The 16,386-nt window shown below is 42.6% G+C and overlaps 1 protein-coding gene across 1 annotated transcript; it reads left to right on the top strand.

Moving 5' to 3' along the window:
* Positions 1 to 183: 183 nt before the first annotated feature.
* Positions 184 to 16,334, top strand: ndufaf7 (NADH:ubiquinone oxidoreductase complex assembly factor 7). Its single transcript, XM_088938212.1, has 10 exons — positions 184 to 391; positions 2,425 to 2,585; positions 2,912 to 2,992; positions 3,500 to 3,610; positions 7,126 to 7,339; positions 7,457 to 7,515; positions 7,724 to 7,837; positions 12,956 to 13,099; positions 15,038 to 15,211; positions 15,942 to 16,334. Exons 1-10 carry the CDS (start codon positions 322 to 324, stop codon positions 16,152 to 16,154), a joined length of 1,341 nt encoding a protein of 446 aa, XP_088794338.1. The 5' UTR covers positions 184 to 321; the 3' UTR covers positions 16,155 to 16,334.
* Positions 16,335 to 16,386: the final 52 nt, after the last annotated feature.

The raw sequence follows: 16,386 nt of genomic DNA, 5'->3' as shown, positions 1-16,386 counted from the left end.
TCAAAAGACATTAAAGTGGGATAAATAATGAAAATAAAAACGAAATGAAAAAATATATATTTGATATGGGTATTTATGTTTCTTTCTCAGTCTTATTTTTATTATGATTTAATTTTTCTTGATCAAACAGGACCTGGTGGACGGACTGCTACGCACGGGTTCAAAGTTGAAAGGTAAACGCATCATGTGATCACGTGGTGCTATGCTGCGCACCAGCCAGCTCTTTATGATACGAGCATGTTATTATAAGGTAGTAAGGTGCTGTTTTCAACAGTAACGTGAATAGTGTCCTGAAGTATTTCTACAATACTGCGTAAAACCATGAAAATATTAATGCAATTAAAGCACTTACACAGAGCTTTCAAGCAACTCAGTGCGAAGAGATGCTTAGGTAAGAGAAAATGAAAAACGAGCTAGGAAAGCATTATATGTAGAATTAACCACTGTCGTATTGAGGTTTAATTTTTGACTGATGTTATTTCCAAGGCATTACAATTAAACGATTTTTGAGAATTAAATAAAGATATGGTTAACTCCTTCATGAGCACAGGTTCGACAGCTCTTCATGTATTGCTGGCAGACGTGGGTGTGTGTTGGGCGAGCGGTTTAAGCAGCTGTGTGCTGGAGGCGTCTGTTCTTCCTCACATTCTCCCCTCACAGTCGCTCTTTCCACTTCGTCGGTGAGGCAGTGAAAGCCCTGCGCGAATCCCGGTGGCAGTGCCGCTGTACCCCTGAGCAAGTGACTTAACCCAGTGCAGCGACGGACGTCGTTGGGGCCGTAGGAGGAGTGTCGGTCTGAGAAAATGAACTAGACAAGAGCTGTTTGAAAAAGCAACTCCTATGCTTGGACTCTACACTACACAATACATACACTATTTTTGTGCTTCGATTTTCTGAAGGCCTTAGAGAAAGGTTTTAATAAGGGGGTGCATTCCCAAATCATAGAGAGTAGGCATGTAGAGCCTGAGAATAGGTTAATGGATAGAAACCACAGATAAGGAGTAAATGCTGACTTTGGTTTGCTGTAACTAGTGGAGTAACACAGGGGTCTGTACTATGACAACTAATCTTCCTAGTTTATGTCAATAATCTGGATTCTGGTGGAGTTAGTACACCCGTCAAGTTTGCAGATGGTACTAAAAAAGGAAGGTGGGCATACACTGTAGAAACAACAAATTAAATTCCAAAAGATTTAAGTTTATTTCTAGACTGGGTAAACACATGCAGAGAAGCACAGGTTTTTGCATGAATATAGTGGGGAAAAAAACATCAACTACAAACACAAAATGGGAAATGCTCGATGAGCGTGACGGGTCTTTTTTTTTTAAAAGACTTAGGTGTTTGTGCTGATGTAACAGGGCTCGTGCACTGAGCCAGTTACAGAAGTGACGTCACCCCCCTCTGGAATCTGGACAGGGTGAAACTCTGCTGCAGCAGTGTATTGTGGAATAGAGCAGTTCTTCTCCGGCTGTAACGTGGTTCCGTGTGGCTCTGGGATCTCTGGTGGCTGGGACTGAGCAGGGGCAGACCAGAGCCACACTAGTCTCTGCTGTTGTGCCGAATTATCCCGTGGCGGAGAATGAGGTGTCATCGTGTGGTAGGGTCGTCCGCTGCCTAGGGATCAGCGCTGTTTGGGACATGGGACTGGGACTGAATCCTGGCAGGGGCAGGGAGAGTTTCACTTGTCACCTGGACACATCTGTATTTTCTAGGCAAATTGGCGAAGCAGTAACAGCAATAAAGAGTCAAAGAAAATGTTAGGATCTATACCTAAAAGCAAAGAATTGAAATCAAGGGACGTTATGTTAGAAATGTGCAACGCAAGACTTTGTTTAGAGTACTGAGAGTGATTGTGGGCACAGCATTACAAAACAGACATTGCTGCTCTGGAATCAGTCCAAAAAAGAGGAAAGTCTTAAAGGAATGTCCAAGACTGACAGGCTGATGGAACTGAGCCTTTTTATTCTTGTACAGAGAAGAGGAGTGACCTAAGTATTCAAAATCCCCAAATGTATAGTGTGTGTATACAGTATCAAGAGTGATAACAGCAACCAGGGGTCACAAATGACAACTTCTGTATGTGGAAATGCATTCAAATCTGAGAACAGGGTACTGAGCTACTCAAGACACTGCTGGACCTTTGGGTCAACTAGCTACTAACTACAAAAAGAGCTACATGAGCCCAATGGCTGACTCTGCTTTGTAATGTGTCTTATATAGGTGGAGCATGGAGTGTTTTTAATTGAAAAGTATGTGCTCTAATTGGTTTTTGGTAAGGGTAGTTGGAAACTAAATACTGAAAAACGGGGACTATTGACTCACTACACTATTGACAAACACCGCACACTACTCTAGAGGTAGAGGTGTCATGGGCTATTTTAATGTGCTGTAATTAAGTTTCTCATTGCTTTGTTTTTGCTCCAGGAAAATTGATCGTTTCCCAGTCCAGAGCTTACTCGAATACTCCCCAAGAAGAACTCCTGCCCAGCACTCCGATGCTAAAACATCTCACATCCAAAATCCAGTCAACTGGCCCTATTTCAGTGGCTGAGTACATGCGAGAAGTTTTAACTAATCCAGTTTCGGTATGAAAAAGTTCATGTTCAACACAGTAATGCACATCTAAGACTAGTTAGAAATAGTTCAGAATTAATTTAAATTCTTGTCTTTGGATATATTTTTAATAGTGCTTTTAAAGCTAATCTTTGGCTGGGCTTCTTATGCCTACATCCTATGATTAACAAATCCATTCCTTTTGGTTAGTATTATTTTGTTCTTTTTCTAACGGTGTCATATGCCTCTTTTAATAAATTAATTTGTCCTGAGAATGTTAAATAGAAAGAACGTTTAATATTCAATTGAGCATTGAAAACAGTGAGCTGTCTTAACACTTTGTTTTCTCTCTTTACAGGGTTACTATGTGCGTAATGATATGTTAGGACCCGAAGGAGACTTTGTAACATCGCCTGAAATCAGCCAGCTCTTTGGGGAGGTACTGTCCCCGTATCTACATAGAATTGTCCTCAACGTGACACATCCAGGGCTGGGATCTGGGTTCAGTTCCAAGGCCTCTGTTTGCATAGAGTTTGCGTGCTCTCTCCGCGTTTGTGTGGGTTTCCTCCATGGGCTCTTGTTTCCTCCCACGGTCCAAAAACACACTGGTGTGCATGTGTCTGTGTGTGCCCTGCGATGGACCTGTGTCTGACTCTGCGAGGGACTGCAAGGTACTTATGCCAAATGCTGCCCGAGACGGGCAGTCGGCTCCACTGCAAGCCTGTATTGGATAAAGTGGTTAACAGTGAAGTGAGATCCCGAAGGATTGCAGCTTCAGTCCTCTCCAATGAATGTTAGGCCTCTTTAGACTTGTTTTACAAAAAGAAATGGTGTCCACAGTGGTCATCGATGTACAGTTTCATTCAGATACGCTGCGGCTTTATAGGGAAGAGAGCGCTCCACTGACTGGCTTTGTCCTGTTTTCTCCATGGCCTTCCTTCTGCAGCTGCTGGGAATCTGGTGCATTAGTGAGTGGATGGCTGCGGGAAAACCGAAGGAATTCCGACTGGTGGAGTTTGGTCCTGGAAGAGGTTCCCTTGCCAGCGATATCCTGCGGGTGAGTCTACATCATGGCCAGTGTGTAGGATCAGACGCTTCTCACGTGATAGAGAATAGTAGCAGCAGAGGAGACAGATACGCTCCCTGTATTTAGATGAGTACCACTTAAACATCTGAGGTATGATAAAACAAAAACAGCAATATGTGAATTATATAGCATTTTAGTCATGTACAATACCCTACATGTCACTGGAATTCCCCAGGGAGTGTGTTATGGTTACCAAGGAGCTTTTTTGCAGTTCAGCATAAAATCGGTAGAGGGAGCTGTTTCCCTGCATTAGCTCTACTTTCACATCAACTGTACAATTTATTTTTTTTTAAACTGTAGTCATATATTCACCTTTATGACAACACGTGGGCCTGTTCTTTACCCATAGCTGTGAATTTCTAACTCCTTACATCTACCCAAAATGATAACAAGAGCTTTAATTCGTAAAGGCTGTGGATTGAGGCCAGCAGTATTATTAAAAACTTCCAGTTCCAACCTGATCCTTATCTGACCTGTCCGCCCAGGGTTGTTCATGAAAGCTGCTGGGGAACCAGACACAGAACATAAATTTTAATATGCTCTTTTAAAACATCTAGTAAAGAATTGCATTATTGTGTCATTGCCCGAGAACAAACATAATTAAATTATAAAATACTTAGAATATATCATGCCTAACAAAACATTAACAATGACCATAATGCTCTGAATGGGCAAAATTATGTGACAAAAGGGGGTCAATGAACAATCCCCTGTGTTTAAAGACCCTTCTTTAACACACTGGTCCAAATCCGTCTTGATTTGGGCATTGCTAATCCGGAATATGATAATCCAGAGTATTTTACAGTTAGCTTTGAAGACATGACTGCTTAAATTGGGCATCAGTGCATTTGCCAACATTGAAGGCTTGTATCTGTACTGTCATGAAGTGGCCTGCTGAAAGAGACAGCCGTGTCTGCTAGAGCCCGATGGGGCTCGGGTGTTTTTCGGAAGCTGGTGTAAGAGAGCCGAAGGGGTGGAGGACGGACGTAGATGGCGGGACAGAGAATGAGGGAGGGAAATGACGAGTGGGATCTGGACACGACTGGAAGCAAGCTCAGCCTTCAGGCAGAAGGAGACAGGGAGGCTGTGCTGCCTTGTGGAAGACTGGCCAAGAGATCTGAGCCACTGGTCTGGTGCTGGGCAGGAGACCGGTTGCTGAAAGGCAGATCAGATTCAGGACAGACTAGGAGTCTTTCCTGCAGATTCAGACAGAGTATACTTTGGTGACGCGGGTCAGTACTGCTGAGTGCACTTCCCTGGTCTTGAAGCACCTCAATGACAGAGCATTGGATCAGTGGCAAAGCGGAGTCTACGTAGTGTGGTCTCGTTGGGTTGAGCACAAGCGGACCCCTGCTAGCCCCTGTAGGACTGCGGCTCCTCATGGGAATGCACCTGTTTACTGAGGAAACTGTGGCCTGTGAGCTCCTGTTCACCTGGGTGTAACATGAACATTTTGTTATGGGAAAAATCTCTCAGACACAGAGAAACAGAGATGACAGATGTACAATATATGCATACCCCTAAATCTGGGGTAAGAACATAAGGACAGTTACAAACAAGAGGAAGCCATTTGGCCTATTTGGTAGTTGGTAGTTAATAGATCCAAAGATCTCAGCCATATCCTGAAAGACATCAGAGTTTTGGCTTCAACAGCAGGGCCAGTTAGCTTGTTTCATATGCCCACAACCTGTGAATAAGAAATGTTTCCTTTTCATGATTTTAAATACACTCACACAGTTTCCACCTGTGCCCTCTGGTTTGCGTCTAACAGTTCGTTTTGAAGAAGTTGACTTTGTCAGTGTCCTTGAGGATTTTAAAGACTTGTACCAGGTACCCCCATAGTCTTTTCTGTTCAAGACTGAGAAGGTCCAATTCTTCTAGCCCACAAATGATCACACGGGGCAAACTAACTATCCTGCATGTCAGGTCATGTGACCCATCAGATTTGGAAGACCTATCGAGCTCCAGAGAGATACAGCACCACAGTAGACTCATTGAACAGAATGGGCCATGTTACACTTGCACTTGATTTACAATAGTGAGGGCAAAGATACACATTGCTACAAATGAAAAAAAGTGCACTGGTGTTTTATTGGTAATAGCACTGCTCAGAAAATAGATGGGATCATGAAAGAACAGAAGAGAAGTGCGGTGTTTTAATCCACGATGCTGTTCTGTCTGAGAAGGAGCTCACTGGGTGTGGAATTTCATGTAGCGTTAACGGTAATTGACCCCAGACAAACTTTCAAGAAATGCTTAACCACTTTTGTTTTTATTTTTTTCCACTTAGTGTTAATGTGAGAGGAGTAAGCGTTTAAATCCTCGTTGAAGAGGCAAGGATACGAACAATCTCAACTCTCTTTTCTTTCACTGTCTTGCTGGCTAGTTGCCTGTTACTAGAGAGACAGGAGACAAGTTGCCCATCCTATTAGTCTTTGGAGCAGAATACGTGTGGTGGCTCTGTGGCTAAGGCTCTGCGCCTGTGGCTGGAAGGTTGCTGGTTCAAATCCCGCGGCCGGCAGAGGAATCCTACTCCGTTGGGCCCCTGAGCAAGGCCCTCAACCCCAACTGCTCCAGGGGCGCTGTATAAATGGCTGACCCTGCGCTCTGACCCCAAGCTTCTCTCCCTGTCTGTGTGTCTCATGGAGAGCAAGCTGGGGTCTGCGAAAAGACAAATTCCTAATGCAAGAAATTGTATATGGCCAATAAAGTGATCTTATCTTATCTTATATAAAAGGAAAATATAGCCTACAATGGGAAAACATGAAATGCAATTGTGCATTTTATGTTTATATTGATTTAATGTGCAGAAATATGTCATGTTTAAGTAGAGGTTATGTAGACTTCTTTTCACATAGAGAAAAGTAAAACTTGCAATTTGACCAAGGGTGCCCAAACTTTTGCATACAGGTGTACATTGCTGTACCACAATTCTTTCCATCATGTGACACTCCTTCATGTCTTATTTTACCAGAATAACTCTTCGGTGCTTCAGTGCTGGTCTGATTAAGGGTTCAGCTAGGTAACTAAGTGCTCCAGTGGAAGACAAACCAGCAAATATGTAGGATCCCAGCAGCAGCCTCTGCTCTGTCCTCAGTGTTTCCCCACTTTAGCCTCATCATGGATTTGCTAAGATGATAGTGACTGACGCTTGTAATATTTTCTCAACAAGATAAAAATCGGCAACACTAAAAATTGATTGCGCTCCATAGTCAATGTTTAAAACCATTCCACATGTTAAGAAGGAAAGGTTACAAACAAGAGGGGGCTATTTGGACTATGAGGAGCAACACTGAGATTTCTTAAGCTCTTATACTTCACACGATGCCGTTTAGCCTGCAGCTGTAGCGCTGCTGGAAGCGGAGTGTGACGGCCGCGTTGGGAGCCGGGATCTTGTTCAGAAACAGATGATCCCCAGGTGTCTGGGGGAAGTCTTCCACTTCCTGCTGCTTGCTTGTGGTCTGAGCCAGTTTCCTGTGTTCCAGGTGTTCGGCCAGCTGAGGTCTGTGCTGGCCGGGTCCAGGGTGTCCATTCACCTGGTGGAGGTGAGCCCCAAGCTGAGCGAGGTGCAGGCGCAGCGTCTCACCGGGGGCAGGAGTGAAGCTGCGGGCAGTGAGAACGACCCCACCTACCGCCAGGGGTCCACCGACACAGGCCTGCCCGTATTCTGGTACAGGGGTTTAGATGACGTCCCGAAAGGTAACGTCGTTCTTCTTTCCAGTCCTAAAGTATGAAGTTACAGGTATTAACATATTTTCTGAATAAATATGTCTGCCTTTGTGACCACCTAATGAAATGTGTTTATTCCTGAATTAGGCTTCAGCATCTTCCTTGCCCATGAGTTCTTTGATGCCTTGCCGATACACAAATTCCAGGTACAGTTGTTACTGTGCTTGTTTGCCAGTGTTTTTAGGCTCTGTTTAGCAATCTGGCCTAGCATAAACTTTAGAAGATGAAGTCTTTGCTAAGGAAATGTTGTCCTCGTCGCATGAGAATTTGAAAGTTTGCTCAAATCGGGGGGTGACATTTGAGTTTTTTTTCCTCCCTTTCCCAATTAAAGTAATTATGTTTTCATTTTAACAGAGAACAGAGCAGGGCTGGAGAGAGGTGATGGTTGACATTGAGCCCCAAGTTCCCAATAAGCTTCGGTTTGTTTTATCACCAACACCTACATTGGCTTCATCCACTCTCCTGCAGGTGACGTACCTTCCCGATGATATTTTCATATTTTTATAAGAGAGTACGTTTTTGCAGCATGAATTTTCTGCCTGTCTATTTCTTAGCATTTGTCATTCTTTGAAAACTTTAGTATATACGGTTATGAAGAGGGGTTGTTGTAATAGAGATAGTCACATAGTGAACTGGAAGTAGTGTACAGGTTAATGGTCAGTGCAGACAACATTGAGTACATGCAGTTTCTAAAAGTGAAATAATATCATTGTCCCCACTAGTCAGGAAATAGGGAGTGAGGCCACATGGCTTCTTTTTGGATATTTTGATGGTGGTGAAATGAACAGGCATTAACTTAAAAGAAAAATATTTATTTAAAAAAAGGTCATACAAACAACACGAAACACCAAAAATGTTTTCAAAAGGAGTGATTTCTCAAAGCTCAAAATCACACCCCAGCTCCTTCCACTAGATCCGTAACACTGGCCATTCTCCTGTACTCAGAGGTGGATATAAATCTTTATAAGAGCCAATAGGATAAATAGCCATCTGCAGTTAAGCTTGTCCTCTAACATTACATTAAAAAAGAGATAACCATTGGTCCCTAACAGAATGCATCCAGACAAACAATAGAGACACAGTTTGCCTGGAGAATTTACAGAAGGAAACTTAATTAGCTAAACACATATGAAAGTCTAGCCTCTTTCCCAAACCTTAGTGGAGGTCCCTTCGAGCTCAGGAATGAAGGGATCTAGTGATTAGCCCTCCCACTTCTGTGTACTGCTTTGTTCTTCATTGCTTTTATATTAGGTTTATTCCAGGACTTCCAGTCTGTATAGTGGTCCCACCACCTAGCTGGGCACCAGAGTGTCACAATTATAAGCTGGATAAAATGGAATTAAGGAAAGCACCTCAAAACCTTTACATCAGCACAGAAAGCGAGGCCAAACTCCAGACAAACTGGACGACTCTCCTTTCAGCAAGCTTTTTCATTTTAATAATCATTGTTCTTTCGTTCAGTTTGTTTGTCCTGTGCACAAGTGCGGTGAAGCATGTATGCTCCGATATAAAGACGTTCAGGAAACGCCAGACTTCAACACAGCACAAAAACGACAAAGTAAAATAACATACAACTTAAATAAAATCAGCACAAAGGGCGAGCAAAAAAAAGACATGGGTGTGAGGCAGTGGTAGAAGCAGAATTCAGTAATCTGACAGTTTGCTGAAAGAAACTGTCTGTATCTGGAAGTTCGTGCCTTTATGCACTTGTAATTCTTACCAGACAGGATGGGGGAGAAAAGTGAGAAACCAGGATGACTGGTATCCTTAGCCATACTCCCAGCCTTCCAGAGACAGCAAGCTGTAAGAGGGGAGCTGTACGATAATGGACAGAGCTGATGTAATGCCTTTTGGGTAATAACGAGCTGCTGACAAACCACACTGTGATACCACACGTGAAAACACCCTCAAAAATTATAGTTTATTATTATCAATTAAATAAACATCTGAGGTTTTAAGTAAAACATAATTCTTAATGCTTCTGTGTTGCACTACAATCCACGTTTCAAAAGCAATCTACATATTTTTTATCAAGCCTGGATTCTGTGATGAGCACTTGCTAAATAAGCATTCATTATTGTCTCAAATCATGGAGTCACAGTCAGGTTTTCCAAAAGCGCATTCATTTTTATTTGCACTTTTAAGATAAGATAAGATCACTTTATTGGCCATATACAGTTTCTTGCATTTGGAATTTGTCTTTTCGCATACCCCAGCTTGCTCTCCATGAGACACATAGACAGGGAGAGAAGCTTGGGCTCAGAGCGCAGGGTCAGCCATTTATATGGCGCCCCTGGAGCAGTTGGGGTTAAGGGCCTTGCTCAGGGGCCCAACGGAGTAGGATTCCTCTGCCGGCCGCAGGATACCACAGAGCCACCACTCTGCCCTGTACCATTTTGGCATACCATTCATTTCATGGCAGGTGCTCAGTGCCAGTGGCACATTGGAATCCATTCACCCAGTGTCTTAGAAGTGGCAGAAGAAATTCTTCAGACAGATATGTGAGGATAAAAATCCTTACGATACCTTGATAAGAACAGCATGCTCTGCATTGTGAGCAAAGTAAATATAATAAAACTGTACTTTCTTAATGTTTCACTAATCCATCTGTATTTCATTACACACATTGATGCGGTATATATGTTATAGACCTGTTTGATCTGTGCTTTTTTGAGATGCCTAGAAGAAACTTTTAATGTCATTCCAAGCCTTACATCATATGTAGGCTCTGAGCACGGTTATAAATCTTGGCTTCAGACCACAACTAAAGCCAATGGCTCTCATGTTTCATAGGCTCTTTGTCTAGCTGGGACTTTAACTTTTTAGAAGGGCATTTTTATTATTACAAATGTCTATAAAATCTTATTTGAAGGCTTGCCAGGTCCTTTAGCTGTGGTGATTGCTCGAGAGACAGATAGCAATTTTCTACCTATAAAATAATTTTTAAAAAAGAGAGCAGATGTGTGATGATTATTGAACACCGTTCCTTGCTAAGGATTTTCCTTCAAAGACCCCCAATGCAAAATGCTGGCAAAATGTACTTGCAGCATTTATGATCTTGTAAATAAAAGAGCTTGAATAAAACACTAAAATTGTATTTTAACAGCATATTAGGGACCTTTGTCAGATAATTGTGATGTACTGTAAAAGCAAGTTAGTTTTCAGCTTCAACAGATGGAATGTATGGGAGACGCGTGTGAAAGAAAATTCTCAGCTAAGGACAAATAAAAATACAAGACCCAAATTAAAGATATAATTTACTTTTAGCATATTGTATACTGTGGCTGGAATTAATTACAGATCTGAAAACAAGAGCCGAAAATTACAGCTGACTATGTTATTATTAGACTGTATGCAATAAGGCGGTGTCAGTATCTTATGTAACATACACAGGATTATGGTGTGACATCTCAAAACAGAAATACATATTGACCAGCTAAAACAACATACCAGCATGTGTTAATGGTAGTGAAGGTGTATTTATGTAGTTATAATCTTTGTTTTATAAAGCACCATTAATGGCACATCATCTCATGGCATTTTACAATAAGTCAAACACAAGAGACATCAAACATCTAGAGTGGTTCAGTGGCACAGTGGTGAGCACTGCTGCCCTGCAGCACTGGGGCCGTGGGTTCAGTTGTGGACCTGGGGCGCTATCTGTGTGAAGTTTGTATGTTCTCCCCATGTACATGTGGGTTTCCACACGCTAAAGACAGTGTGTGTGTGTGTGTGTGTGTGTGTGTGTGTGTGTGTGTCTGCACTGTGTTAATCTGGCATCCCATCCAGGGTGTACCCTGTCTTGCACCCCTTGCTTGCCAAGATAGGCTCCGGCTCCCTCACAGCCCTGTTTTGGATAAAGTGGTTAGAAAATGGCTGGATGGATCAAGCATCTAGCTTGTTTTGTAGTTGGTAGATAAAAGATAAGACCCTAACATTAATCATCTGCTAACTAGGTCACATCCTGGATGGGCTGAAAGGTCTCCTCTCATTTGCAACCTTTCTTACATTTTTATGATACAGAATTAAAACCCAGAGAATAAAACTGAGTTGTAAGATGGGATTTGAAAGTGATTACAGACTTCCAAGATCTGGGCTGGGAGGTTTATAGTCTTGGAGCCACAGAGCAGAAAGCACAGACTCTCAGTGTTCAGAGCCTATTACCGGGAACTGAAAGAAGGCTGAAGACAGCTAGTTGTTTGGAGGCGTAAACAAGATTAACAGTTCATTCATGTAGCTGGGATCTAAACAGTTCAAGCCCTGAAAGGCAATATTTTGATATTTTTATTTAACTTAATGCTGTTTAAAAATTAAGGACATGGTATATACTGTATAGTCAGAAAAAATGACTTGCCATACCTAAATCAAAGCTTGCTTCTGTTCAAAGGCTCTTCTGGGTTGTGTTGGTCAGGTTCTCATTTTTACTCATCTGTCCAGAGAACATCCTTCCAGCAGTCTTGTGGATGGTCCAAGTGCACTTTGTTGAAATTGAGACAGACGGCAACATTCTTTTTAGAAGAACACATTTCCTGATGGTTGAGCCACAGATTTTCCTTTTGTAGATGTTCCTTTTGATTTTATGGATGATTTCCTGTTGCTCTTGGGGAGATTGTGGCAGGACAGTTGGTCCTGTGTACAGTCACTATGGTCTTGAATGTTTTCTATTTATAGAGTGTCTTGGATGGATGGATGGATCACCCAATGTTTAGAAATGGTTTCATAACCCCCTGATGTTTAGAAGTGGTTTCATAACCCTCTCCAGACTGATAAACATCAGTTTTTCTTTTTGTGAGGTCCTCTGAAAGCTCTTTTGATCATGGATTGACATGTTTCCACTAACTTGTAGGGTGAGAGCTAAACGCAAGAAGTTTCTAACCATGAAATAGGACAGGGCTGCCCAAACTCCACCCTTGTTAGTTACCCTCTTAATTGCGCTGAACGAACTAGGAGTTAGCTTATTATTTCACATATACTGATTCATAAGCGCTTTTTCTGCTGCATACACAATTTTCAGAAAACATTGAATTGGTCGCTATAATACTTTCTGGTTATTTAAGAAAAGAGCAGTTTCGATCAAACATGGTATGAATTTATAATTGCCTTAATTATATACTGGGGGTTCCCAAACTTTTTTCTCATTCCTGTGTGTAAGGTATCTCTAGAATGACCAATATCGGGATGTTCCTTCACAGGACTCACAGAGGGATCCTCGGGAATATAAGTACATTTTTCCATAGAATTAATCTTTACTCTGTCCTGGCTATCTGTACGTACAGAAATGGGAGCCATGTTTTTCTCTTGCTACAGAGCTGTACTTGCTCTGGCCTGTTTTGAATGGTATAACAAAAAGAATCATAATCCTATTTTCAGCTGAGTGTTTTTCTTCAGAACGTCTCCAACCCACTGGCTGTATAAAACACAGTTAGTACAGTTGTAATGTTTGGGAGGGAGCAGGGAGCAAAGGAGTTGGTAGCAAAAACATTATCTCAGGTGTGGATGCCTTCCCACCTCCACCGCTGGAGCGTTCTGACTACCTTCTGCTCGTTCCGGTGGCTTTGTGAATGTGTATTGCTCTCGTCTCTTCAGGCGGATGAAAAGAGAGACCACGTCGAGGTTAGTCCCGAGGCTGGGGCTCTTATTCAGAGGCTGGCCGGGCGGATCTCGCAAGATGGAGGAGCGGCCCTCATAGCCGACTACGGCCACGATGGAACCAAAACCGACACGTTCAGAGTGAGTGTTTCTGCCTGGCTGACGTGGAGCTCAGCTGGACCGACCGCTTGTCGTTCTGTGTTTGTCAGTGCCTGGAGTGTTGACAGGATCCTACATGGCTACCGATTCACTTAATAAGAATAATAATAATAATTGCTTGCACTTATATAGCGCCTTTCTGGGCAATTTACTCAAAGTGCTTCACAGGTAATGGGGATGATGGATGATGTGACAGCAGCCATAGTGCGCCAGTACACTCCCCACACACCAGCTCTCAGTGGGGAGCAGAGCAGAGTGATGAAGCCAGTTCAGAGATGGGGATTATTAGGAGGCCATGATTGGTAAAGGCCAGGGGGCAATCTGGCCAGCACGCTGGGGTAACACCCCTACTCTTTTCGAGAAACACCCTGGGATTTTTAATGACCACAGAGAGTCAGGACCTCGGTTTTACGTCTCATCCGAAGGACGGGGTCTTTTCTTTTTTACGGTATAGTGTCCCCGTCACTATACCGGGGCATTAGGACCCACATACACACTTACACACAAGAGGGGAAACTCATCCAGCCATTTCCCGAAGGAAGCCAGCGTGTGGGTATGGGTAAAGAAGTGCCTCCTTCTCTCCGGTTTAAATGTTCTTCCACTTTGTTTCCACTCGTTCACCGTTCATTCTGAAGGATTGCGCTGTGTTAACTTGGTCAGAGCCTTTAAGGATTTCGACAAAGGTTCAGCTCTTTCTGTCTGACGGTGTAGAACTTTCCTTTATGCCCTGGAATGCAATCTGCTTGCTGAGTTTACTGTACTGGTGGTAGAGCACCAATACCTTTTCTATAACATGGTGACTGTAATTGTGCACAGTTTCCTAAATGAAATATTATTTATGATAGACCACATTTCTTTTCTTTTTTTCTTTAATGCACATTTCAGTCATTTCTGCGTGTGAGGTGCATTGTATAACACACAATAATGCTTAATAATGCGATTCTGTTTCACTGAGAAGCATGTTTCTTGTCACAGAGGGCTCTGAGTCTGAAACAAGGCATTCACCCATGTGGTCCAAACAGTTCTCCTTGGATCTTTCACGAAGAAGATGGATGAGTACCTTGGATCAATGAGATACCAATTATCAAATGGGATGTAGTAGATGGGTGTTCCCCTGTTTGTAACAATTCACGTGTTTTGATTTATCATCTGATCGGTGCAATTCAGGATTCAGTTTTATATTTGATAAGAGGATGGTGCTTCACCTCGTGGGGGAAGGAGAAACAGGGATGATGGGAGTTGGTCCTACTTTCCCTGGACACTGAAGCATGTTTTTAAGCTATAGGGAGAAGCCATTCTCTTCAATCAATTGCCATAAATTACATCAGATCAGCTGTTCAGAATAACATTTTGGAGTAAGATCAGTCATAGCTGGAAATTTAACATTTAAATGGTTTAATAATATAGCCAAATACAAGTGTTTGTTAAATGTGAATTATGGGTGTCACAGAGTTGCATGTCTTACTGAAGTGGTATGTGGGTCAGAAGACACAGGAAGCTCTTGAAATGTCACAGTGGGCTTCCTGTCCTTACAGCAGGTGGCGATATTAACTATGTGGCAGTAAGTGGTGACCTGTCGTAGGGATGTGCAGTCATCCTTTTTGACCCCTTATCTGTAAGACCTCAGTGACAGATGTAAAATCAGTAGGCGGCCTTTGGTACAAGTAGGCGTTCTAGAATATTTTTGATGAAATATCTTAAAAGCTCAAACAAATGACTAAGAGACTCGTGTTTCACCAGTCTTTTACATTACTACACAAACTGTTAACACAAGACAGCACACATACCTTAAGCATCTTATTTTTAATTAACATTCCTGTAACATATGAGCTCAGCTCTGCTTTCCCTTTTATTTTAAGAGACGTTCCTGTCATACTGTTCTTGTGAATAACTGCTACAGTATTCCTGCTGTTGGCTCAGGGTTTCCATGGCCACAAGCTCCATGATGTTTTAACGGCGCCGGGCACGGCGGACCTGACGGCGGACGTGGACTTCAGGTATCTCAGGAGAATGGCGGGAGACGGCGTGGCCTGTTCTGGTCCAGTCACACAGCTGCAGTTTTTGAAAAACATGGGCATTGATCTGCGGCTACAGGTGGGTATATGTTTTAGCCGTGGAAAGAAAATGTAGGTCAAACTGGTTGTAACTAGTTTTACCTGTCGCAAAACATCGAGCTTTAAGTTCATTTGAAAGCTTCACTTAAATTAAGCAAAGAGCAGCACTGACTTTGAAGGAAGTCACTGGTGGAAGAGGAGACATTTGGATTTTGCACAGAAGAAATGTGCTCAATGTGTTTGTGGGGTTTCAGACATGACCCTTTCTTCAGTAAATGCTGCTTGATAATGAGAGCAGGGAAGCTGAAGCATAAACACCTGGCTAGCAGGCTCTCTTTTCCATTGATATGAGGTGAAGCTTTTTATACACTTTGACCCTCCTCTCTGTATTCTACATTTCTGAAGTCTTGTGAAACCACAGCAAATTCAATGTAGGGCAAATGTGTACATACAAAGCTATGAAAGGCCTGAGGATGACGCTGTTGGTTTGAAATGGTCTGTCTGAAAACACAGCATTTTGATTTTTTTTTCCGTTCCATGGAACCATTTCAACTGGAGACGGGATGTAGAAATTTATACTGGGATATTGACGGCTATGCCTCAGCTTCATGCGTGTTTTTCCTGCCATTCGTGTTTTAAAACTTTAATTTTAAAACTATTTAAAACAGTTTCGTCAGGTACCTTCACCGCTTATGGTAACACTCAAGATGGTATATCTATACATCATATATCCATGTAGTTACACCATGTTGTGCTCCTCTCCTTACCAGGTTTTGCTGCGAAGTTGTACAGACACAGCCTCGAGGACGCAGCTGCTGCATGGATTTGACATGATCATGAACCCTGAGAAGATGGGAGAAAGATTCAAGTTTTTTGCCCTGGTGCCTCACAGCAGGCTAGCCGTGCAAGCGCGAGGGGAAAAGACAGAGAAAAAAGCACCAGCTCCACCCCCTGTGGCAGGCTTCAGTGACTTGAAACTCTGACTGTGAAGGCGAGCTGCTGGCTCTCACTCAGCATGCCTTAGCACCTGACAGCTGGTGCAGATGGACTGATCCTTATCACACGTGTATTGTTTATTTGCAGTTCCCTCATTTGAAGCAAATGAATTTTAAGTACCTGTAATAGACGCAATAAACGATACCTTCTCTTCTTATTAGTAAAAATGATTCATATTGCCTTCATCTGTTCAAATGATTTAGAAACACTTGCAGAAGG

The sequence above is a fragment of the Atractosteus spatula genome, chromosome 2 (genome assembly GCF_055471065.1).
Source record: "Atractosteus spatula isolate fAtrSpa1 chromosome 2, fAtrSpa1.hap1, whole genome shotgun sequence".
Classification (NCBI taxonomy): Eukaryota; Metazoa; Chordata; class Actinopteri; order Semionotiformes; family Lepisosteidae; genus Atractosteus; species Atractosteus spatula.
The sequence above is the reverse complement of the archived record's forward strand: the minus strand, read 5'-3'. Positions and strand labels throughout refer to the sequence as shown.

Excerpts from the sequence above, each read along its gene's own strand:
- ndufaf7 (XM_088938212.1), top strand. The coding sequence starts at position 322 with ATGAAAATATTAATGCAATTAAAGCACTTACACAGAGCTTTCAAGCAA. Across the intron at positions 392-2,424 it reads CAGTGCGAAGAGATGCTTAG|GAAAATTGATCGTTTCCCAG; the intron begins GTAAGAGAAAAT and ends TTTTTGCTCCAG. Across the intron at positions 2,586-2,911 it reads TTTTAACTAATCCAGTTTCG|GGTTACTATGTGCGTAATGA; the intron begins GTATGAAAAAGT and ends CTCTCTTTACAG.